The sequence below is a fragment of the Anthonomus grandis genome, chromosome 22 (assembly GCF_022605725.1).
Source record: "Anthonomus grandis grandis chromosome 22, icAntGran1.3, whole genome shotgun sequence".
Classification (NCBI taxonomy): Eukaryota; Metazoa; Arthropoda; class Insecta; order Coleoptera; family Curculionidae; genus Anthonomus; species Anthonomus grandis.
Window position 1 is genome coordinate 36,700,858 of NC_065567.1, and position 27,389 is coordinate 36,728,246.

Here is a 27,389-nt window from a genome sequence, read left to right on the forward strand (position 1 = left end):
TTTATTTTTGATATGAGCTTGAAATGTAATACCACTGTCAAAATACACGCCCAGATTTTTTAACTCATTGACTACTGGTAGCTGAACATTTCGAATCTGTGTATGAAAATTGGGAGAAACCTCAAAAGCACTTTTGCCACAACCCAGTATTATTGTATAAGTTTTGGAAGCATTTAATTTTAAGTTCTGATCCTGTGAAAAGTTACCAATACTTTTTAAATCCTGATTAAACTGCAATTGAGCTATAGGAAGATTTTGGCGTAAAAACGAAAGATATAGTTGGGAATCATCCGCATATTGCTGTAATAATGAGTATTTTACACCAGATATCGTGTCAGCAACATATAAAGAAAAGAGAAATGGGCCCAAAATGGAACCTTGAGGGACACCCGTAGATACAATGTGGTAACTTGATTTTTCAGGGCAAAATTCCTTATTAAGAACTACACAATGAGCTCTGCCAGCTCAATAAGACTTAAAAAAATTTACTGCATCACCAGAAAATCCATAATAATAAAGTTTTGCTAATAGCATTTTGTGACTTATAGTGTCAAAGGCTCTACTAAAATCTAACAACCCAAGACATGTTAGTTCTTTTTTTTCTTCATTTTTTCTAATTTCATTAAGAAGGTTAACCAAACTGGTAGAAGTACTAAAGTTCTTTCTAAAACCTGCCTGGCATTCACGAATTAAAGATTTCTTAATTAAGTCGTGATTGCGTTATAAAACGCAGTAAGAACGAGAATTGAAGAAAACCCAGAAAAATGTGATTTTGCGACAAGAATATTATAATCTAGAGTGTCAAACGCATTGCTAAAATCCAGAAGCACCAAGCATGTAACACTATGATTTTCCTGATTAATCTAATGTCGTTAATCAGTTTAACAAGACACATAGTGGTACTTAAATTGTTGCAGAAACTTGCATCTAGGAATAATGGAGAATTGATCTGAAAATGACCACATTTGTTCACAGATACCCTAGATGAAATCTTAGATATTCCTGATAATACTTAATAACCTTCAATAGTGGAATGATAATCGCTTTTTTCCTAAGGTCGGGAAAAGAGCGATGGAAATTTTCATGAATACACGTATTTATTATATTTAAAAGTGCTTTTTACAAAAAGGCAAACACAATTCTAAATATCTGATTGTTATACTATTCTCTTCACTTGCTTGACTTTTTAACTGAATTTATGTAAACTTAAAAAACTTGAAAACATGTAATAAGATAAAATAAGTTTTTATATGTAACATGTAGCACATAGATTTAAAAAAATATGATAGTAGTGTAGAAATACACTTATGTAACTTACAAAAGAAAAACATGTAAAGAAACAGCTTTTGGGAAAAAAAGCCCAATGCAAATTAAGTTATATTATTTAAAAGTTAATATAACACAATTTGCTGGTATACATTAATAAACTAACGATTTAACAATATATTTAGTTAATTTGATATATTTTAAATTTTGTGGAAGAAAATTATAAACTCTTCAAGACTTTGACTTGTCTTGGAAAGTGCTAACTATTTAATTTTTTATTTGTTTTTTTAATTATGATTTCTTTTCATCAAGGGTTCAAATTATAAATTTTAGATTTTTTAAGAAAGAAAATGTGCTATATTACGTAAGAAAAAATCTTGTGTACCAGCATCCTAAAAACTACAAATTCAAAATTATTAAAAATTAGCAAAACCAACACATATCTCTAAACTGTTAAAAAATAAAATGTTTAAAAACACATCAAAACATAAACAAAAAACAGACTTAAAAATAAATAAAACTGCTGCCAAAAAGAGAAGATAGGAGAAGTAAATTAAACAATGATAGAACAAAATAAAAGTCACTACCCCCTTGTTGCCTAAGCCCCAAAAAGCATGACACAACGAAAATGAGACTCAATAACAGAATTCATTTAGCCATTCTTACTGCAAAACATCCAGAGGATAAATTTTGATGTAAGATTTTTATATGACCTTTGAATTGAAGGAGACCATTAATGGTAATACCAAGGAACTTGGCGTTTTTTTTGTTTTGCAAGGACTCTTCACTAAACATCATGTCCTGAACGTCACACTTAACCCCCAAAGGTCTTACCCACATTAACCACAAGCCTGTTTAAAGCACACCACCCTGATAAAATTTTAAGATCCTCCAAAACTTGAGCTCTAATGTAATCAGAATCTTTATGACTGCACAATTTGGTAGTATTATCAGCAAACTGAACCACTTTGCCCTCACTCCTTCTTTGCCCCAACAGTCTCAATGAGCCTAAGTTATTTACAAACAGCGAAAATAATAGTGGTCTTAACACTAAAGCTTGCGCTACTCCAGACGTAAGGGATCTAGAATCAGACAAACACCCAGATACTGTAACTCTCTGAGTACGATTAGATTTATAGGATTCCGGCCATTGGAATGCCACATAAAACCTTAAACCATATTTATTGGGCTCAGACAACAGTATTCCATGATCTACACAATCAAATGCCTTGGATAGATCACAAAACACTGCCGCCGCCGACTCTCCAGAATTCGATGATACATAGACACTCTCCAAAAAGCTGAAAATAGCATCATGAGCCCCTTTACCAGTTTGAAATTCAAATTAATTTGCAGATAAAATGCTATTATGTTGTAAAAAAGACAAAATCCTGCCTTTTGCAAGTTTCCCAACTATCTTGGAGAGGGTAGATAAAATAGAAATTGGACGGAAATTACAAGGGTTATTCAAATCCCCACCCTTATGAAGAGGGATAACAACCACTGCCGCTTTTAAACATGAAGGAAAAATGCCATTATGCCAGGAATGGTTTATAGCACACTTTGATGATAATCCATCAGCTCCATATGACTTATAGTTTTTTAAGCTTTTAATTGCATCTTCAACCTCTGTGAGATCAATAGGAAGAAAGAAAAAAGAATGTTGGACTGACACAGCTGAATATAAGGGATCAATATTACTACTCACATCCTTCAGCAACAAATGAGAAATATTACAATAATAATCATTTAAAATATTTGGTCTCACCTCTGGTTCAGATTTTTTTTTATGAGAATGCCTAAAATCCCTTAATAATTGACCAACATTCTCTCTGGCTATTTGTTGACACATTTCAGCAGTCATTATAATATTTAGCCTTTCCTTCTTTAATTGTCTTTCTGTATAGACTATGGTATTTCTGATGATAAAGATTAGTGTATTTATTAGTAGTATATTTGCACAACTTAGTTATAAAACAGAGATTTTTAGCCAAAATTCTAAGGACTGCTGTGACCCATAGTTTTTCTATTTCACATTTTAAGCCTTTTTTAGGAAAACTGATTTATCTTGTCACATAGCGGATGAAAAAATAAGGTAAATCAGTCAGGAGCGATTTCAATTAATCAAGGCTGTAGCAGAAGAAAAGCATTGAAATTCGGTGTGCTAAAGATTTTTCCTACATAATGAGATAAAGACAATCCAATGTTGCATGGAATCTAACCAAGAATGGCTTCATGGTCAGATATACCAGAAGAGAGTACTGTACATTACACATCATTTAAATTTGTACACAATATTCTGCCCAAGAAGAGCTATCATAAAAAAACATACAAACTTATAGAACCGCTTTCGTAATGGGGACCAAGATAATATCCCATAGGAACTCATTAAGAAGACCAACATATAAACCTTAAATTAGCAACACATGTTATTTGGCTTGGATGGAGTTTGTTACAAAGAGCATGGACACTATGTGAGGAGTTTTACAAAAAAAAAGCCAAACTCTCTTATAACCAGGGTGATAATGCAAACTCAAACAGCAAATCAATATTTATTAGACCTAAAAGTAAGAGCGACTGTCTTCAAAAAATGTGTATACCTGTGATTGATGATAATGTGAAATCTATGATAAGAGGTAGTTTTGCACCATTAGAAGAAATTAGCTTTCATGCACAGGGAAATTGCTCTCTAGGAGTAGAGATGATGCAGAGAAAGAGAAACTATTCCAATCCAATTCAATAAAAATTGTTCATCCAAAAAAGAAATTGGATACACACCCTTAGAGTTGAAAAATAATGACATTTCATTTTTCTCTAAAACTTGATGTTCACAATGAGATTAATCAATTAATATACAAAGAATGTTGTACATTATTATTATATTGTACAATAATTATATAATATTCGTCGTTTTACGGTGAAACCTCACAAAGTAGTTTTCAAATAATAAACTGAAAATTAAGTTGGATAATAGTATGTACTTTCCTACGAATGATATTTCTAGAATATTTTGAGCTTGTACACTGATGCTAAAACGTTTGAAGTGATGTAAGAATCCTTGTGTGATTTTAAGAAGAAAAGTTCAAATAAACATGTCCCAAACCGTTTAAATTTTGAGCTACAGGATATTAAAAGTTATAAGAAAAAAAAAAGTTTTTTTTTGAACTTTGATAACTTTTTTGATATTTTTATAAAGGTATGCACAGGAATAGCAATTTTTTATGTGGAGAATTTTGTGAAAGTTTTATAGACGCCACTGGTGTCTGTACATTTAATGAAATATTTTATACAGATATTATTATATTCAGAAAATTACAGAATCACGTACACACTGTGAATTATAATATATGCCAATAATAATTTAACCATGCATAAAAATGGTTTTAATTTTTTATTTGATTTATTTATTTATTCAAATTAGTCCTAACATGTATGGACATTTTAAAAATATTTAGTATAGAAAAAACCAGTAGCATACAAATTTTATAAAAATATTTAAATTCATTATCATTAAAATTAAATGTTTCAAAAAATGTTTTTTCTTGAAACCTCTACACCTTGTAACTCAAAAAAAAGGGAAAGATCCTAGTACATTCATTCAAAGATTTTACTTAGGTGAATATAATGGACTTTGTTCATATTATTGTCTATCGTTCCTAATGTAAGTAATTTAAACAAATTTTTTTTTTGGTTTGGACTTTAATTATAATTAATGCTTTCCAGGAAGAAAGTGGTACTTGTCGCCTCTCTTCTTCCGGACCTCTGCATGTACAAAGCATAAAAATACTATCTAACCAAAGAGAGAAAATAAGAAATAAGCATAGATCTCATGTTTTCTAGCCAAATGAGATCTTCTGCATTATTTTCCTCCCTTGACAGGCTATGAGAAATATTTTGCTTCCATTACTTGGATGGAGCCATATAATCCCTTAAAATTCGAGACATCACATGGGTTAAGTGAAATACAACTTAATCGATTTTAAACCTAAAATAAAGGGAATGAATTCCACATCATTGGGGCCCTAAATAAACTGTCATTAATGTTATTTAAATTGATAATGTGCCTTCGGCCGATAATGGTATACCGAGAAACGTTCGGGTGCCTTGTAAACGTTTGTTTTGCACCAGTTTTTATGCAAACAAGTAAAATAGATATTCTCATGTTATCTTAGAAACAAAATTACTGTTACAGGGTAGTGTGATGCATGTGAGTTTTATCATTTTTAAGTAAAGATCACTAAAACAAAATTAATCATGCTTATTACTAGATTCGCATATGATTCTTGGCAATAAATAGCGAAAGAATGAGTCAAGCAATTCTTAATATGTCGGGTGGGCCATTGAAAACGTACTGCAAGGCATAACTGGTCAAAAACACATCAATTTCGTTTGTGAAGGGGACTACTTTTTGCTCCAAAAATGATTGCAAAATTGACCCCCTATGTGGGAGTGTCATCCACTAAATTTTTTCAAATGAGAATGGGGGTTTAATGATACTTTATTAAAAAGTGCTATTAATTCCCTATAGGTTGTTGCTTATTTTTTGAAAATTGGTTAACTCGTTTAGAAAATATGAAGGATTGAAATTCGAAAAATAAATTTAAAAAAAAAAATAAATAAAAAAATAAATTCCTTTGACCCATTTGGTGTTTTTGTGTATAAGATGTTTTTGGCTAATTTTAGTGTTTATTAAGGTTTAACTATTAGGTACGCTAGTTGCTAGTTAGCTGTCTGTGACTTGTGCGTTAAAATTTCTCATTAAAGTTTTAAAAAATTATGAATGTGGAAATCGGGTTGCGCAGATATTTAATGAAAGCCATCTTGACAAACACCTTTCTGGCAAAATTTTTCGCGAGTTAGTAGAAAAACTTCGGGAAACAGGTTCCGTTATGAATAAAAAGAAACAAAATGAAAATCCTGTAGTAAATGAAACTATGGAGGTATTAGTATTGGGCCATGGATTAATACAGTGAGTACAAGAAAATTAGCCAATGAGAACGGCGTGAGTCATACAAGTGTCCGAAGAATATTTAAAAAACACGTGCCACCCGTACAAAATTCTGTTGGATGATTTTGATCATCGCTTGGAATATTGTGAACGAATTAGTTAACGAGCGGCGAATAATAACAATTTCTTATTTAATGTGTATCGGATGAGTGTACGTTTTTTTTAAACGGTGTAATTAATCGGCACAACTGTCGTTACTGGTCTCAAAGCAATCCCAGGGTTGTTCACAAGGTGCACACACAAAACCCTCAGAAATTTAACGTGTGGGCTGGTATTTTGGAAATTCCATTGTGAGTCCTTTCTTCCTTGAAATTTAACAGGCGATATGTACTTGGATTTACTGAAAAATACTATAGACCCAGCCCTAACAGCCATCATAAAGAACAATCCTGAATACGTCAAAGAGGATTTGTTTTTTGAACAAGGAGGTGCACCTCCACATTACTCTCAAAATGTGTGCCATTATTTAAACAATACCTTTCCAGGTCGGTGGATAGGTCGAAAGGGTGCAATTGAGTGGCCTTCCCGGTCACCTGACTTAACTCCTTTAGACTTTCTGTGGGGGCACATAAAAAGTAAAGTATATAGCACTCCACCTGCCTCATTAGAAGACCTGCGAAGACGAATTATTGATGTTTGTCGCGAAGTGACCCTGCAAGTTCTGCAGAATATTCGAGAACGGTTTGAAGATAATTGGTATTATTGTATGGAGGTTGGCGCACAACATTTTCAGCATTTGCTTGATTAATTCGGTAAGATTTTTTTTTTAATTGATCTAATTTATGCGTTGTATTTTTCGAATTTCAATCGTTCATATTTCCTAAACAAGTTGACCGATTTTCAAAAAATAACCAGCAACGCATAGGGAATTAATAGAAAGTTTTAATAAGGTATCATTAAACACTCATTCCTATTTGAAAAAATTTAGGGGATGACACCCCCACTTACGGGGTGGAAGATTTTACAATCATTTTTTGGGCAAAAGTTGTCCCCCTTACAAACAAAATTGACGTTTTAAAAATTCTCTAGCAGTTATGCCTTGCGGTACGTTTTCGGTGGCCCACCCGGTATTAATAAGAAAATTGGGATATATTTAGTATAATAAATATTTGACACATCTTTTTGCTTTGAATACAAGCAGTGACCGAATATATCACGTTACATAGATGTGTGTGAGAGGGACAAAAATAATAAACATATTTTATGTCTTTATAATTTGCCTTGTGGTCCAGAAATCGCCTGTAAATTACCGAAGATAAACTAAAGAATATATCCACAAATATAATAATAAAACAATTGCATTACAAAATAGCATCATTAAAACATGTACATCATATATGTTTACTTTCACAATATTTAACCCCATAATCAATATAAAAACAAGTGTTCAATCAGGCTGCTCAGCAGTTTCATTTTAGTTCTGTGTAATAGCAAGGTTTCAAAAATTAAAATTTACAGATTTGCGTTGATAAATATCATTGGGAAGTCCATAAATATTATGAATCATTGGATTGCCAGCAAGGGGAAACGGACACTGTTTTAAGCGATAAGCGGGACGAATTTTAATTAAAAATAATAATCGGCGACCAGATTGTTGATAAACAACCGCTAATACCAACTAACTGATAAGCAACTGTTAATACCAACAGTCTTCTAATAAAACATTTTTATTCACAGGTCTTGCAAGTAAAAGATCTGTGATACTGTGAAATTTAACCACCAACATTTTCCAGAAAAATCCATACCTTTTTGCATCATTCTAAGGGGAGATGTACCACACTAGGCTAATTGACACATAGTGTTCATATTAGTCAAACTATTACTTGCATTTATGTAATCTCCGATTTTCGTATTTTCATGCGGAGTATTTTACAGGATCATCCTCAATATGCCCATGACCTTGGTCATGATAACATCTTTATCAACATATATGTAAACAAAACACAATTTTTAACTGAAGTTTTTGGTTGAAATTAATAAAAAAATAATAACACTGATTTATTCATAAGTAATGGTAAATTGCTTACCTTTGTTTAAGACCTATACATATCAACCCAATCTAACCAGAAACTATTAAAAAACAAAGGATAGTAGACAAATACAAAATACAATTATATTGAAAATACTTAAATAATAAATTCAATAGTAACTTACGGTTGGGTTTGCTCCGATCAGGGTCTGACATTGAATCAAGATCTTCATCGTCATCTTCTGAAGGACCTTGTCCAGATCCACTAGACTCCAAGTCCCGAGTTAACCCGTCGCCATTGAAGCCGCTGCCTTCGATTTCATTATCGTTAAAAACAAAGCCGCCGGAATTCCTTTGAGTATTCTAAAATTAGGAATAGAAAAGAATAGTATTAACTTCTTCAAACAATGTAATGCTGTACTAATACTTTTTTTATGGAATTTTTGGGATGAGACCACTTAATCTATAAAAAAGGTATATCTAAGATGGCTTTCCAAATATATGAAAGTGGGATAGCTGAGCTGAATGTCAATCATGGTAATCTTTTTAAAGTATCATTGCCAAAAAAATTCTTACTGCTTAAATCCTTTAATTAAACTATTTATGCTGTTATATGTAATTCTTAATGGATTTTACTTGATTTCATCATATTTTTGTAATTTTAATCTTAAAAAAATCTTTCCATATTTTGTTTATATGAGTAAAAGAGAAAGAAAAATATAATAATAATATCCTTTATCTGCCAACAAAATCATATACGTAGCAACGTCATACAAAGGAGAATCTAGCTCCCATAGGGTACACTGATTTTTTTTATCTAGAACTCATAGAGGCAATAGCCATATATAAACAAAATAAATAATTTTATATATAATTTAAAATAAATATTCTAAACATCTAACATAAGTTACAATTATTATCTAAAAGTCAAATCAAAAAAACATTTAATCTGCAATCAGTGGTAAACAGCTTTTTTTAAATTGGACTGAAGATTCAATGCTCCTAATATCAGCAGGTAGCATTCTATAAGCCCTGATGGCCATATAATGAGAACCCCTTTCATACTAGGCTGAATTATGCAATGGAATGCGCAGATCGTTTCTATGTCGTGTAATCATAGTCACATACTCAGTGTACATTGCCCTATTCTCAACAAACAAATTATTGTGTTTTTTCACAAATAACACCAAAGAAGAAAAGTATAAGGAGGGAAGGGTGAGTATTTTTAGTCTGCTGAAGTAAGGTCTACAGGAAGTTCTGTAGGTCAGGCCCAATAAACAACAAATGATATGCTTTTACATTCTAAATATATCTAGAGCTCCTTTTGCTGATCCCCAGAAACAGATACCATATTGTAAGATTGACTGTACCTCTCCGAAATAAAATAGGCGAAGAGATACCTCAGACACTACATCCCTTAATCTTCTAATCAATCCGCACAAGCTAGCCAAACTGAAATAAAGGTTTATAATATATTTCTCCCAACCTAAATTGGGGTCAATGTGTATTCCTAAGAATTTAATACTATTGGCTACAGGGATTGACTGCCCACCAGACCACACAAGTAAGAGATTCTGAGACAACAGTGGCCTTACTGTGAAATTACTGTCCAGACACCAGGTCGTCATGCGCTCCACTGCGGTTGAGCAGCCCCGGGAAAGATCTACCATTGACTTCCTGGCAACTATAACTGATGTGTCGTCGGCGAATTCACAAATCATATCAGAAGGGAACAGTTCAGACAAACCATTGACATATAATAGGAAGAGCACGGGTCCCAAGATTGAGCCCTGAGGCACACTTGTTCCTACAATTTGGGGGCGGGAAAACGTTGGTGAGCCAGAAAGTGTCACGCAAACTATTTGTTCTCTATGATCTAGGTATGAACTGAGTAATTTAGATGCTGCACCCCTGATGCCATACCGTCCCAGGATATCAAGCAGTAAAGAATGGTCAACCGTGTCAAACGCCTTAGACAAATCGAAATACAGTCCAGCCACAGTGGCCTTTCGCTCAAGATTCTCCATGATATATTGTATTGCACTATAAATGGTTATTTCCATCGATCTTTTGGGAATGAAATTTGTTTATAATTTGATGGTGAGTTAAATAATTTATAATTATTTGATAGATAACCCTTTCAAATATGACCTATGTACAAAAGCAAATATCTTATTAATCATAAAATGTCAAACACATTGCTTCATCATTTTATAATTTGGTTGGCATATTATTAAAGGTAATAACAAACCTATTACATAAGCATATTACAAGAGGTTGTCACACATTGGTACCAGCAGTATATTAATCTGTCTTATTGATATTACTATCCCGAATACCAACAACTTAAGAGCGAAATACAATGAAAATGTATGCGATCCATATCATCCATCGTCCGAAAGTTCATTAGAAACTGACATATTCTCGTCATCCTTGATAAATCATATCGATTATTAAATACATTAAAATGAATATGTTAACATATAGTAACTTGATCAAAAATAACTTTGTCCTCTTAAAGCTTAAAAAGTTAAGTTTTTAAACATTTATATTAATATAGTTGAACGATATTTTTTATACCTACGTGTATTCCCTTAAGGTACGAGTTAATTAAAGTATGAACCTTAGAGTTATCAGATCATCAGATTTAATGCAATAGATTTGCTTAAATACTGTACAATCAATACTGAATCTTTAATAGGATTTAGCGAGTTAAATGGAAAACGGCTTATTAAAATAGAGACATTGAAATAAATAAACACGATCCTCTAATTTATAAGAGTTACTATTGTTATTATCAATATTGCATTTTTCAAACACCTTATGGCGAGCCATAATTTTTCAAATTTTTATGGAAACTTAATAAAAACTAGTGCAAAGCTATTGCAGGCAATCCAACTTAACATTAATGAGTTATTGATCCATTGTTGAATTTTAAAATAAAATTTTAGTACATATTTAAACGTTTTTTTTTCAATTGCTGTAGGAAAATAAGTGCACATTTACTAAAAAAGGCAATACAATGGGAAACAACGTCACAGCTTATAAAGTTGTGAAAACATGTTTGAAAAATTTGCATATAGCATTTGTAAAGTCATTACAGAGTGTAAATACAAAAATAAAACTGACTTTAAGACACATTGTTGTAATGGCTTAACATGGATACTTCCACTGAAATAATATATCATATGCCGTTTTATCATGTCATATTCATGTCAATTCTGTTATATGGAAAGAGTCTGGACATCAACGCAAATGTGTTCGCATTATGTGCGGATTTAGTTATCGAGACGATGGTCGCCAGAGGTTCCTATCTCTAGGAATCCTTATCATACCATCTATTTATATATACTGGCATGTCTATCGTACATCAAACTAAATTTTCATCTCTATAGAACCCAGAGAGTAATGAGGGTTTGATACTAGACTTTAGTCGCCTTTTTTATTAAACCACCTCCACATATTAAAATACTTGATATCAAATACTTTTAACTTACTTACTTACTTACAAAAACTAAAATTAAAACATTCTTAAGTAACAGAGGTAGCTAATGAACTTAATATGTATTTTAGTTCTATTGGTTCTAAGCTAGCCAATAAGATACATAAGCCTAATAACGTTCGTGGTGTGATCCGGGAGCAACAAAGAGAGTTTCCATCCATGTTTTTGTCCTCTGTCACCGAAAATGAAATTGTTAATGTTGTTGCAACTTTGAAAGCAAAATTTTCTCCAGATGACTTTGGTGTTTCCAACCTGTTTGTGAAATCAAATGTAGAATTTTTGATTGTGCCCTTGGAACATATTGTGAATTTGATATATACTAGTGGTGTTTTTCCTACTATATTTAAAAGAGCAGTAATTGTTCCCTTGCCTAAAGGTGAAAATAGGACAAAACCAGATAATTACAGGCCCATATTGCACTTACTAGACCCATCTGCAAAGTGATTGAGAAATGTATAAAAAAAACAGTTATCCAGTTTTTTAAAAGCTAATAGGGTCTTGTCAGAATCACAGTATGGATTCACTGAGGGTGTAGGTTCGGATGATGCTTTGAATGAAGTCTGTACTTTTATTACAGACTGTTTTAATAACCGTTGGAAGCCTCTGGCTGTCTTTTTGGATCTTACCAAGGCGTTTGACACTGTGGATCATTGCATCCTACTAAATAAATTATATAATACCAGTATTAGGGGAATTGTACTTGACCTATTTAAGTCATATCTTACAAACAGATCTCAAAAGGTAAATCTGAAGTCAGTTTTAAGTTCTTATGTAAGTGTGGAATGCAGTATTCCACAGGGTACAGTGCTTGTCCCAATACTCTTCTTAATCTACATTAACGATCTTCCACATGAGTTCTGAAAGTAAAAGTGGGATGTTTCGAAGATGACAACGTTCTGTTATGTAAAGGGGATTGTTGGGATGATCTTTTTTAAAGGCTGAAAGTGCAATGTGTAGTGTTCAAACATGGATGGATATTAACTCACTGACAATAAATGTCAAAAAAACTAACTTTATGTGTTTTTCAATGAGTTAAGTGGGATTACCAAGCAAGCATGTCCTTAGGATGCATACCCCAGATTGTAAAATGAATCTTGACTGTACTTGTTCTGGCAGCATCAAATCAGCAAACAAAATTAAATACAGTGTTTATTTTGACAATTATATGAAAAAATTAATATTGAACAGAAATATCTTTTAAAATTTATTTTATTTAAATCCAGAGTGTTTCCCTCCAATCTTTTATTTGGACAATTTGGAATATTTACTGTAACCCAACTTTACATTAAAAATTGTACTTAGATTCTCAATTTGTAGTGTTTCCCTCCAATCTTTTATTTGGACAATTTGGAATATTTACTGTAACCCAACTTTACATTAAAAATTGTACTTAGATTCTCAATTTGTAGTAATCTTTTTAAAAATTTCATTAGTCATTATACAAAATCGTTTATTTGTCAAAAAATAAATAAATAAATAATACATTTTATGAAAAAAAAAGTATGACAAAAAGGACATCATCAGTTCATCGATTATAAAAAAACCGATTCACATGCTCCTTATAAAGGAAAGCATATGTCAACTATCCTATACATAACAAACAAAACAGCTAAATATTTCTAAATAATTCCATATAAAAACTAAACTAAAAAAAAGAATCAATGCATGGCAGATGCAAGCACTATCATTAGTATTTAGTCTATGAAAGAATTTAAAACGACTATAAGAAATATAATGTTAAGTTATGAAAAAAGAAAAACAAAAAATTAGCAGATAGGGAGGCAGAAGCGAGGGGGGACAGTAAGGGCAGCCTGGCCGCGGGAAAAGCGAGAAAAAAAAAGATTATTATAATATAATATGATATGACGCTGAAGTCAGTATGTTATATTATTAATGACATGTTTGATATCCTAAGCTTGAGAACCTTGTTCATAGAGTAACTTTAATCTGACATGCTTTGAGAAACCCTTCTTGCTACGTGTTTTGATCTGTTCCGGCAGTTGGTTCCACAAGTGCGCAGCAACAAAAGAGAATGAGCGTTGAAATGATGCCGTATGATGCTGAGGGATTACAAATTTGTGATTAAACCTAGTGTTGCGAATATGACTGGCAGGCCTTAAAATATTTCTTAAATAGGTAGGCTTATTATTATTTATAATGCGGTAAATAAAATTATACATATATGAAGTTTTCTCCGGTTTTCCATATTTAAAATATTTACTCTATTCATATGTGGTGTAATGTGTTCTCTAAATTTTATATTAAAAGAAAGTCTTAGACCTTTTGTACCTTTTGTATCATTCTTTTTACGTGTAACAGCAAGTAATTATTGTATACAGTGTCACCAGACACTGACGTTGTATAGAAGAACTATACAACGTGCGGTCGCACGGTATTCTTACTCCCGATATTCTGACAAATTGTGATAGTTTTATTCCCAATAACACAGGTTATTTAGTGTCATAATGTGCAGCTTTTTTTCGCCGATATTATAAAACTATTATTGTGTATTAATATTAATCTCGAGTTACTAGAAAGTGGATAAACAACTACCAAAATCATTTGCTCTTTGAAATTTACTGCAATTCCAACAAAAAAAAAAAGGAATGCACTGATAAAAAGACCAAGGGACGAACTTACGCGCAGTTTTCGCATGTACCAATTTTTGCATGATCTACGTTATTTTCATTTTCCTACGTTATTTGGCGAATCTGAATCTTTCTTCATAACTTATAATGTCTAACATATGTTCCTCCTGCTCTCAGGATTGTGTGCTGAAAGAGCCTAAAAATTCAAACGATGTTTTTGGCTACCCATGTGATTTTTGTAAGAAGATTTTATGCAGGAAATGTTCAGGAATTAGTACCACTGAACTTCGGGCCATCGTCATGAGCAGCCGAGTTATGCCTTATATATGCAAATTGTGCTTGCCAAAATTAAATGAAACCATGCAACTAGTTAACCGTGTCACAGCTCTTGAGATTGAATTTACCGAATTAAAAAGTAGTACACAGGGAATTTTGGATTCAGCCAATCTTATGAGGTCTTTTTCGAATGACCTAAAAACAATGAAATCCCAATTTTCAGCAAGTCTTGAGGACATCAAATCTCTAGTTAAAACGGAAATAGAAGGCTTAAAGAATGCAGCTAAGGATAATTCAAATAGTTCTGCACAACCAATTACAAGCCAAGCTCCAGAGGAAGAAGTTATCCTGGAATGGCAGGAGCGGCAGAAGAGATCAAAGAATCTAATGCTCTTTAATTTACCTGAGGGTGAGGACAAGAAAAAGGTCGAAGAACTATTTAAACATCTCACTGAAAATCCCCCAGAGGTGTTACACTTTTCTCGGATTGGTAAACCTAACGCAAATCAGGCTCGGGCTTTAAGGATATCTCTCAAATCACCAGATGATGTCACGAATCTTGTCAGGAATCGCTTTAAACTTAAAGGAAAGAATGTTTTCTTGAACTTTGATCTCACCATGAAGCAGAGGGATGCTGAAAAGAAATTGTCAGTTGAGCTTAGTAGCCGGAGAGCCCAGGGTGAAAATGTATCCATTAGGTATCGTAATGGTACCCCATACATTTTTAAGAAAAAAAACTAATAAACGGGCCTTCTACAACAAAGCAACCATCCCATAGACAGCAAAACCTAGATATTTACTACCAGAACGTTCGAGGATTGAGAACTAAGTTGTCAGTTCTCCAGAGTAACATTATCTCTAATTGCTACTCCATAATTTTACTAAGTGAAACCTGGCTCTCGGCTGATATATCGGATGCAGAGCTTGGTTTGGATAAGTACAATGTCTTTAGGACTGACAGAAGTGCAAAATCTAGCACCTCCTCAAGAGGTGGTGGAGTATTGGTGGCGATCTCAAAGGAACTATCTAGTGCTGTAATAAACTTGTCAACAAACCTTGAACTGCTATTTGTTAGTGTAGGCTCTGGGCTAGGAAAGTTCATAGTGGGCTGTATTTATTTCCCTCCAAAATCACCTTCAGAAAAGTACAACATGCTCAGCCAAGAGATCGATTCTTTCTCTGGGAATCAGGAGTGCCCATTACTACTGTTCGGGGACTTCAATCTGCCAAAAGCAATTTGGTCATCAGACAACTTTTGTTCTCAAGCGACCAGTGCACTGGGTGCTTGCCCTCTGGAACTCGAGTCCATAGAAGTGATATCAGACTTATGTAGTTTCCACAATCTATACCAATTGAATAATATTCCAAACCACCTGGGGAATACACTGGATCTGATTTTTTGTGAGAGTACCTTGTCTGCAGAGGTCACGGCAGCTGATGATGCTCTGGTTCCACAGGACAATTACCATCCACCCCTCCTTACATCCATTACTGTTTCGAGAGGACATACTAATCATCCAGGTAGATTTAACAATCAATATTATTATGATTATAATTCAGCAAATTTTTATTTAATTAATGAACTTCTTGGACAGGTTAATTGGAATTATGTACTTCAACAGGATTCTCTAGATATTATGTTAAATATTTTTTATGATATACTTTATTCAGTTATACATATTGCTGTACCTTTAAAACGGGTGTCTCGCGGGCACTTTCCAAAGTGGTTTTCTCCAGCTCTTAAAAATTTGGTAATTTCAAAGAAACAGGCACATAAAGTTTTCAAAGATTCGGGTTCCAGAGATGATTATATTACCTTCTCAAGCTTAAGATCAGAGTGTAAATTACTTGCAAAAGTCTGTTTTGAACAATATGTTTCCGAATCAGAAAGAAATTTAGTTGATCACAGTAACATAAAGAAGTTCTGGTCTTATGTAAACTCTAGAAGACTAGGAAATGATCTACCTTCAGAAATGTTCTATAGTGATAAGCATTGCCTTCTTGGTCCTGCCCTACCTGATCTCTTTGCTGATTACTTCAAAACAGTTTATTCAACCAAAAACTACCCTGTACCTGAATCTTTATCCTTCAATAATATCAACATTAGCAATTTTCACATAAATATTTCTACAATATACAATGAAATTTGCAGCTTGAACACCAATAAGGGTCCAGGGCCAGATGGCATACCACCCTCCATCCTTAAATCATGCAGTTTTGTTCTGTCTCATCCACTTTTTATTTTATTCAATAAATCATTAGAATTGGGAGTCTTCCCTGATTTTTGGAAGACAAGCTACTTGACCCCTATACATAAAGCAGGAAACAAGGGCGACGTAAGCAACTATAGACCAGTGTGCAACTTAAACGCCATTCCAAAACTATTCGAGAAAATTGTAACACAACATCTTACATCATTTTTGGGTCCTACCATTATATCAGAGCAGTTTGGCTTTAAGACCGGGAGATCAACAGAGCTTAATCTATTGACTTATGCAGACTATCTGGCGAGCGTCTTGGATAGGGGTGGCGAGGTTCACACTATCTATACCGACTTTTCGAAGGCGTTCGACAGGGTCAATCATGAGATACTTTTGAGTAAGCTTGGAGCCGCGGGTGTAGGGGGAAATTTCTTGAGATGGTTTCGCAGCTACCTATCAGATAGGTCCCAAATTGTAAGGGTCAATGGCTTCATGTCCTATGAGCTAAGCGTTCCCTCAGGTGTTCCTCAAGGATCACATTTGGGGCCGCTTCTTTTTAATGTTTTTATGAACGACATCCACTCATGTTTTAAATATTCCAGATTCTTATGTTTTGCAGACGACCTGAAATGTTTTCTAGCTATCTCCTCTCTTAATGACTGTGTCAATCTACAGTCAGATCTTTCCAGACTGGAAGAGTGGTGTGTTCAGAACTGCATGGACTTGAATCCAGCCAAGTGCTATAGTATTTGCTTCTCCAAGCGTAGAAATACCACAACATTCGCATATTCCTTGTGCAATAGACCCTTGTCGAATGTGACAACAATTAGGGACCTTGGAGTCATATTCGACTCATCTCTTACATTTAGCTTTCATATATCTGAGATAGTAACAAAAGCCCTTAAAATAATAGGTTTTGTCAAGAGATGCACAAGAGATTTTATAAATACCCCTGCTATCCGCATGGTCTACTGTACATTGATCAGACCTTTGTTGGAGTATGCCTCCTCAGTCTGGAGTCCTCATTATGCCTGCTATATTCACAGGTTGGAACAGGTGCAACGGAGAATGCTGAAATACCTGGCATTTAAATCCAAAATTGATCCTGTTGACAACTACCATTATGATTACAGGGTTCTGTATGAGCTGTTTTGTCTTCCTCCTCTTGTTTTTCGTCGGGAACAACGGGATTTAAAAAATTTGTTTAACCTTCTGACTGCTTCTGTAGATTCACCAGACCTGCTATATTCAATAGGTCTAGCAATACCTACGAGAAATACAAGGTCAAACAGCCTTTTCTACCAACCTTTCTGTAGAACAAACATCAAGTACAATAGCTTTATTGCTAGATCAGCCAGGCTTGCAAATAATAGTGCATCTCTGAACATAGATTTCAATATAAGTCCAAGGCGCTTTGCTAAGTTTGTTGAGGATTTTCATGTGTGACTTTGTATATTGTTGTGGGGTTTTTGCTATTCTGTTTAATTGTGTGTACATACTATTCATACTTCATACTATTGTGTGCTGGTTTAAACCAATTTTGGAGGTGATAATTGGGTTCAAGGGAGTGAAAACTGAATTTAATTAATTTTATTGTGTTCTTTTGCTGTATATTTTTTAAGTTCTCCTGTTGCCATTATTTATTAATCCTGTTTTATTCTATGACTGTGATAGTGATGGGTTGTGAATATCAAATGATAATTATATAAAATAATACTAAGTATAAATTGTTTGAGGTTATAAATTATTGTTATTGTAAATTATGCTATTTCTGTAAAAATGGGTAATGCCCGTAAATAAATAAATAAATAAATAAAAAGAGACAGAACTAAAGTGTCACACAACAAATACTTTTGCCTAGAGGGAATATATTTTTTTAGCTTATATAGATTTTTAAGACGCAAATAGGCAGCTTTTAATTTTATTTTAATATGAGGCTCAAAAGTAAGGGCATTATCTATAATAATACCGAGATTTTTTGCTTGGTTAACAACTGGAATTTTATTACCTGAAAAGCTAATATCTAAATTATGTTCAACATCTCTTCTGATGTTTTTACTTCCTAGCACTATAACTTGCGTTTTCGCGGAATTTAATTTAAGATTGTGGTCTCTTGCAAAGGTTTCAATGCTTTTTAGATCGGATATGAGGAAATTTTGTGTCGTTTCAATATTTTCCTTATTTATTGGTATATAGATTTGCGAATCGTCAGCATATTGTTGCAGAGTGGCATGTTTGACTACCTTATACATATCCGCAACATAAATTGAGAATAATAAAGGTGAAACAACTGAGCCTTGTGGCACCCCGCAAGAGATTGCCTGAAACTCTAAGTACCTCGTGATGCCCGCCCCTCCGGGAATGGCCACTTGACACTTTCGACTGTTAAAATAATTTTTAAAAAATTGTACAGTGTTCGCTGAGAGGCCAAAATAGTGCAATTTCGCTAGTAACAAGTCGTGATTTACCGTGTAAAAGGCCTTACTAAAGTCGAGTAGAGCCATGCAGGTGCCAGATTTCTGTTTCTCACTGGAGCAAACATCATTTAATATTTTTGTAAGACAAGTACTTGTGCTGTACAAAAGCCGAGCGAAAGCCGAGCGAAATCCTGACTGGCATTCTGGAAGAATTTTATAGACTTCTGCAAAATAACCAAGCTCAATGGAAATGTGTTTTTCAATAATTTTCGACATAGCAGGTAAAATACTGATTGGTCTGAGATCCTTTAGTTCTGGGGGATTTTAAACTTTTGAAATTGGTCTGATTATGGCTCTTTTCCAAATTGTGGGATATCGGTCATTAACAATACATAAGTTTAAAATATTTAACAGCGGATTTAAGCAAAAAGGCAAACACAACTTTACATCTCTCATTGATATACCATCCATACCGGTTGCGTTAGACTTTAAGTTAAAAATAATTTTTCTTAAGGTATCAGCGTCTAAGAGAGGAATGCTAAAGATCTCATTAGTAAATCTACTATTTTTGTAAAAATTTAGTAGCTTTAATGATGTAGTCAGTCATATTGGAGTGGCACAAAAGGAAATCATGAATGAGGGAAGCATTATTTAAATTTTCTGGCAGTTCAAATAGATGGTTTTTATCACGTGTTAGTTTTAGCTTGCCAGCAGTTACCCAAAATTATTTTCCTCTTTGATGCGCTACTTGCTTAAAGAATGCTATTTTTTCTCTGATAAATGCTTAGTGTAGTTTCTTAGTTGCCTGTAATACTGTAAGCGCGCTTCTGATTTTGATTTTTGTTATTTTTTGAGAGTCTTGTCTCTTAGTCTAATCATAGTTTTTATATTGTGAGTAATCCACGGATTAAATGGCTTTTCAAGTAGGAGTTTATATTTAAGTGGTGCATATTTATTCAAGTGAAAAATATTTAATTTAATTCATAAAAGATCAAATCAAAACCGATCGGTTTAACAAAGAAAAGAAAAATATTACTGCTTTATATTAATTATTGAATAATTAGTTTTCAATTTGAATACTTTCATTGGGAGGCAACATACAAGTTTAGCAGAATTTAGGCGCATTTAAGAAATGTATAATATAAACGAGATATAATTTTTTAGAAGAGTCTTAGGTCAAAGGATTAAAGAATGAATATTATACTAAAAATATAAAAATTTCTATGCATAGAAATTTTTAGTTCTTGAGTTGTATTTGAATCTGGGAATGGCCACATATTCTAGGACACCCTTTATATCCACAGATATTTACACTATAATTGAAAAAAACTATTTACATAAATAAAATGTCTGGCTTTTATGAGTATTTTATTGGTTATTACAAAACTAAAATAAAAGTGAATATAAATAAGCATGAACCAGCCACAACAATGTAGATTTTATGACTTCATTTAGTTTTAAAATTTCTACAAAAATTGTAAATTATTAAAAATCCAATCACAATAAATATTTTGCAGTATAATAATAATAATAATAATAATAATAAGCCTTTATTTCCAACAGGCAACTTGCCCAATAACAGTTGCAAAACAATGAAAAATATAGTTAAAAAAAACACACACAAACAAATCTAAAAGAATGAAAAGAAAAAAAGTAAAGTAAAGTCACAATCTCAAAAGTTATCCAAAAAATTACAACAAATAACTATTAATAAATTAATATGATATAAAAACCCAATTATAAAAGTTTAACAAGTTAATCACATATTCAACAAAATTAAATTAAATTAACTGCAATATACCTACTAACTATAACTTAAACACATGGGTCTTAATCCCAAGAGTAATGATCCACCAAGATATCGACAATCACAAGAACAGGAGAGAAATTTATATTGCACATGTGACAGATCCAATTAAATATAGCGCATATTGTATATAGTGGCAATTTCAACAGGATGTTAGTATGAGGCCTTGGCACAAAGAATGTTATGGGATGTCTAGCATCAAGCCTAGGCACCATGAAACGTATAACAGAAAGAAGTACAGGACTATCAATGAATCCATTCAGTAACCCATGCAGGAATTTTACAGAGAAGATCATTCTTCTGAGATGTAATGGATGTAGATTGAAGAGTTCCAATAGTATGAACACTCTTGCATGAGTGTTTGGTATAAATAACCTGTGTAATACTGTAACACAAACCTTTTCCATACAAAACTAATTAGATTTGAAGGATGTTACTTTGACAAAAAAATAGAACTTATCTTGTACTGAAATGGCACTCTACTATAATAATCATTCAATTTCACAACTACCAAGGCAAATATAAGATTGATAGTTTCTCTGAAAGTTGAGGAAATACAGAAAAAATGCAAATACTTACAGATGTAAATAAAAACTATGGTAGTTCAAATAATCAAAATCACTATTATTTTCAGTTTCACAGACACACATATTCATATAAGCTTTCACTTAAAGCTCATAAATGCTAAACCAACTATAAAAAGTGGTAATTAAATAAAATATAATTATCCTTTTTTACTATTAAAGCTACTATGGCAAATTATGAATTCATATGTATGGTCATGCATTAGAAGAAACTTAAAAAACCTATAACTATCTTTTACAGTAAGGAATTGTTACATAAAAAAAAACTCTAGTCAAAATATATGTGGCCATGCTCTATATAGTTTCACAATATATTCTTTCTTTGCATAAACTTATAAATAATTCAAAAAATTCATCCATTATTCTCAAATTTAGTAAAAGTAAAAAATTTAGTAGTTATAATTGTTGACTTTGACTTTATTTTCCTCCTTGTTACAACTTATAATAACATAATAGGAAATATTATAAAGTGTTATAACTTGATGACATAATAAGGGATCTCAGTACCTATAAGAGACATGGGATCATGAGAGGATTTTTTTCAGGATCTTGCTTCATAAAATACCATTTTCAAGTTTTCAGTACTTCTATATTCATGCAGATACAACTGAATTTCTTTGCAGAAAGTAATAACTACACCAGTAACTTTTAGACTGCTTCATATCATGAATTCTAACTGCAGTTAGAATTCATGATAACAGTCACTTGAGGCTTCAAACATATAGGGAAAAGTTTTTATATAATTGTCCTTAATAACATTCATGTGTTTATCCCTCTATATAGGTTGAATGTTATCAATGATATTACAATTAATAATAATAGGACCAAGTATCTTTAAATTGAACAGCTTTTAATTTTTGAAATTTTATAAAATTAAAAGCTAGGAACATTGATTTTAAATTAGTAGCCCTCTAGACCAAATAAAGCTTAACATCAAGCCTTGAGGTACGTAAATTTTTTATGACAGGTATTACAAAACTAAAATATAACATGAATACAAATAAGCATGAGCACAACACTGTGCATTTTATTACTTCAGTAGGACTACTTTAAAACTTTCTACAAACTTTATGGATTATTGGGAAAAAGAAAAATATCAATTACCATAAATATTTTTCAGTATGCAGGGCTCTTACATTTGTACAGTAATATAAAATGGTTATTTAAATAAACATACATTCAAACAAAACTAGTTCGAAAGATTTCATGTATGGAAACTTGGGAGAAAAGAAAAGTTAAAGGATTTTTGCAAAAGGTGTAAAATTTGCATGTAGAAAAGCTTACTTACTTTGCCGCCTGCAAAAGTTTCCCTTATTTGTTCATTGTGACTAAAATTACTGATAATTTTTGTTTGTTTATGGGAAGGGGAAGTTGACAAAAGCAATTATATTAATATTTTAATAAAATTGTGTGTAATACTAAACTATTATTCTTGTTTTAACTTAAGTTATGGTATTTTAAAGGATAAATTCTGACATTGTTTGCTATTTTTCAGGAAAGCAGTTACTTAGTATTCCGCAGTTCTCTTCCTCTTCCTTAATTTTATGCCAATTATTTACTTATTTTACTACTAAGTCAGAATCTAGATTGACAAAAAATGGGTACATATTAGGTTTTAAGCTAAGATAGGCATCCAATTTAGGTTGAGTTTCTCTAATTCAAACAATTACACCTATAATTCACTTCATTTAACTAACATCATTAATGATAATGAGCTTTTGATATGTAATTTAATTTAAATACAATAAATTACTTAAGGTATAATGGAATTTTCAATATACTTTTAATATATATTCCCTCCCAACATCTTATCAAAATCCAACCTAATTCAGCTCCTCTGTATGAAAACGGAAAGAAACCTAGTTTTACCAACTTTGCACAAACTGTCAGTCACTCAAAACTACTACCAGTTTCAAGTTTTCAACAGAACTAAAATTAAAATAAATTAAAAATTAATTTATCCAAGTCAAATGAATGCCTTATTGAAACAATACTTGATTGATCTGACACTTTGATTAAATGAGTTTTGAAGTGACAAAATTCTATAAATAGGTAAAGGATTATATAAAGCATATTTTTTTGTAATGATGTATCACTGTTAAGTATTGATGTTAAGTTTTTATTAATTTTTTTGTATTTCTTGGTTCCTATTATGAGTATTATAATTTATATCTTATAACTACATTTAAATGTTTGTTTTACCAAATGGCTTTGTCAACAACTATGTTATTACAATAAAGCTTCTTTGACTTGACTTGACTATAAATTAATAAAATAAAAAAGATGATTAAAAGTGAATGGTTAAAACATGTGTAATTTTACCGGAAACAATATTCCGACAGGGAAATAGTGTATTTTCAAAAATGAAGAAATAAATTTTGACATTTATACATTTTAATCATACCTGGAATTATAAACGGAACCCAACTTTTTTCTGAAAACTGCATTTAAAATTATGGCAAAAGAGGAGATACTTTCGACACTAAGATGAAAGGAAACTTTCCTATAATGGCTTTTTACGATAATGAGTATGTTTTTTAAAATAATATAAATTCTTGAAAATTCAATTTTAATGCTTTTATAGTTGGGTTGGGATGATCATCCTAACTTAACTCATCTGTGAACTTGGAATTACACACATTTTAAGCCTTTGTTCATAATTTCAGATGCAATTAAGTGTCAAAATATATGGTTTTGTTTAAACAAAAAAAAAATTCACATCAATATTCTCTGCTTTGCCATCAGAAATTTGATTCTTGACACATATTTTAAGTCTTTTCTCATAATTTTAGGTAAGATGAAAGAAAGAACTGTTTTTTGAAACATGTGTGCAAAAGTTTTTTTAATAGATAACTTCCCTTTATCACATTATATGCTTGTCCCTTCAAATTAAAAATTATCAATTCCCTATTATCAATAATATTACAATTAGACAAATATTAAGATCTTTAAATGAAAAAGTTTTTAAAATTTTTAAAATTGTATTTGCATTTTCTGTCAAAGTATATACATACAAGGAAAAATTATGAGCACATTTTTAATAATTCATTGTATGAATACCATAGATTTTAAATTAGCATAATCTCTACATTCCATATCCTCTAGAGGAAATAAAAATTCAACAGCACCTTGAGGTACCTAAATAAATGTTTATAAAGTATGACACACTCAGCTAAAAACAACATTATGCAAATCAAAATAATTTACTAGAATTGTCTTACTAATGCATAAAATAGGATAAATTACGTCTTGCCTAAGTTGATTACTTGCAATACATTCAGATTTAACACCTAAAATGCAACATAGTGGACAGGAAGGAGGAAGACACCTTTCTTCATTAGGTAGGTACATTGTGATATTTACATACATATTAGGATACTATTTACCTGTGCTGCAGAGGTGAAGGAGACCAAACCGGCCAAAAATAATACCATATATATCCTAGAATTCATCACTAATACACTTTTATAAATAAGGTCTTTATTTTAAAGTTTATATCGTCAATTTAAAGTAATTTTATATGGCACAACAGTAAATTTTAATCACCAGATGCATTAAGCTATGCTATGGCTAATGGCATGGCTATGCTATGCTAAACACTGACTGTGCGCGATCAATCGCCAGTGATATTTACGTAGTTGCCAGACTTATATTGAGAAATGATAGGAGCTCGAAAACGTCACGTCTTTGTCCCCTATAAGGTCGCCTATTTTAACAATTACCATTTAAATGGAGAAATTACATTTGAGAAAGATACTAATAAAGAATAATTATGTGAATTTTTTAATAATTTAAATTATATGTGGATTGAAAATTAATAATTCGAATCAAGAAGGTAAAGCTGGATTTATAGATACGCGTTACGTGTTGGCAATTCAGATTGAATCATATTAGCCCAATGTCATTTTCAAAGTTAAATGTAAATGCTGCAGTTTTCATTAGGCTGTAGTCGTGGTGACTAATAAGAACATAATCACGTGTCAAAATCCCTCCTACCTGCGGCGTATTTTTTTGTTCTAAATTTTCTTTTTATTAATAATAATTGTGATTATGGAGAATGAAAATCAAAAAGATGAAATGTGAATCATTTAATAAATTAATTTTCTTAAAAAGTTATAAATAAAAAATATCCTTATTCTAAGGCAATTTGCTCAAAAGACTTGATAAGACAGAGGACATTCACTTGATATTGTCTAAAACGTTGAGTTCTTAATTTAATTCCTTTAAGCCATTAGATCAATAATTATAAACCTTGCAACGTTTAGTTATTACACTGATGCCTAGTATAGAAGCACATATGCTTCAAATATGCTAATTTGCTAGGACTATAGTTAACGATAATATATTTTCTTTGATCTGAGCAGCATAGTCCAAGCGTTTGAGAATTTTTACACGCTATTTACATAACATGTATCATGTATTTACATAATATGTGTTTTCCCCGGGGAGGGCCAGGGTAGAATAGCCCTCCGGTATGCTCTGCCTGTCGTAAAAGGCGACTAAAAGAGCAACCTCTTTGATGGTAGATGTTGTCCACTTGCATCGCCCGGTTCAATACCACCACATAGGCGGCGTGAAGTGGTTTCGCCGTATCCGGTTTCCACAGGGGAAATGGAGTAGTAAAATTAATGCATGATGGCGCCCTCACGACCAAAACTTTCCGGAGGTAAACTAGCCTCCCATTCGGATCTCCGGGCGAAGGCTGGTCGGGGGGGGGGGGTCCATCAGGCGGATTTAAAAGCCTAAAAATCAATTTCTGCAACATCAGAGGCCTAAACACCAATATTAATGCAGTACACCAACACCTTCAATCAAATAAGCCTCACATTCTGGCATTGGCAGAAACAAAGGTGAAACCTTCAACAACAAATGTTCACCTCATTCATCCTGGATACGATCTACACAGCCGATTTCGACTAAACTTTGGATTGGCAGTATTTGTCAAGAGCGATTTGAGTTGCCAGTGGGAGGAAACGCTTGAACCTGCGGATTTCGACGTTATGTGGTTCAAAATAATAGCCAGTGGAGCCACGAAATTTATCTGCTGTATCTACAGACCACCAAGCGACACCCAATATAGGCGGCTCTTTTTGAACCTGGTTGATTGCATTAACCAACTGCAAATTGACTACCCAAGCGCAGAAATCATCGTCATGGGTGATTTTAACGTTCACAATATCAACTGGCTGCGCCTCTGCAACAAGAACGACGATGAAGGACGAGAAGCTGAGCTATTTGCCACCATATGCGGGCTTACGCAGCTTGTGGAGGAACCTACCAGAATCCCCGATCGAGACGGGGAGTTCGCGAGTCTCCTAGATCTGGTCTTGGCTTCAGACCCTGACTCGTACACTGTATCAGTACAGGCCCCCCTAGGAACATCAGACCACAAATTGATAACAGTCTCTTGCCAGTTGGATGTTAAAACGCAGGATCCTCCGATGCCGCGGAAGGTATGGCACTATAAATCAGCATAGTGGAACCATCTTCGGGAATTTTATCGCTCATTCCCTTGCAAAGAAGTCTGCTTTAGAACCCATAACATCTCAGAATGTGCAAACCAAATTACAGAGACGATCTTGGCAGGAATGGAAGCTTATATCCCTTTTTCTACTAAATGCAGATCAAACAAGCAATGGTTCAACCTGAATTGCAAAAAGGCATTAAACACTAAAAACGCAGCATATCGCAAATGGTATCAACATCCTTCCGCCGAAAATTGGAGGAACTTTTTAACCTCCAGAAATAGCTGCAAGCAAATTATTGATGAA

The 27,389-nt window shown here is 32.8% G+C and overlaps 1 protein-coding gene across 1 annotated transcript in view; it reads right to left on the reverse strand.

Annotated features, from left to right (window-relative positions):
* LOC126748892 (syndecan) overlaps positions 1-25,229 on the reverse strand; it is a 47,910-nt gene extending 22,681 nt beyond the window's left edge. Inside the window, exons 1-2 of the mRNA XM_050458426.1 lie at positions 25,005-25,229; positions 8,429-8,606 (exon numbers count right to left, since the gene is read on the reverse strand). Coding sequence (XP_050314383.1) covers positions 8,429-8,606; positions 25,005-25,070 — 244 coding nt within the window. The 5' untranslated portion in view covers positions 25,071-25,229. The remainder of the gene's footprint in view (positions 1-8,428; positions 8,607-25,004) is intronic.
* Between the last annotated feature and the right edge of the window lie 2,160 nt (positions 25,230-27,389).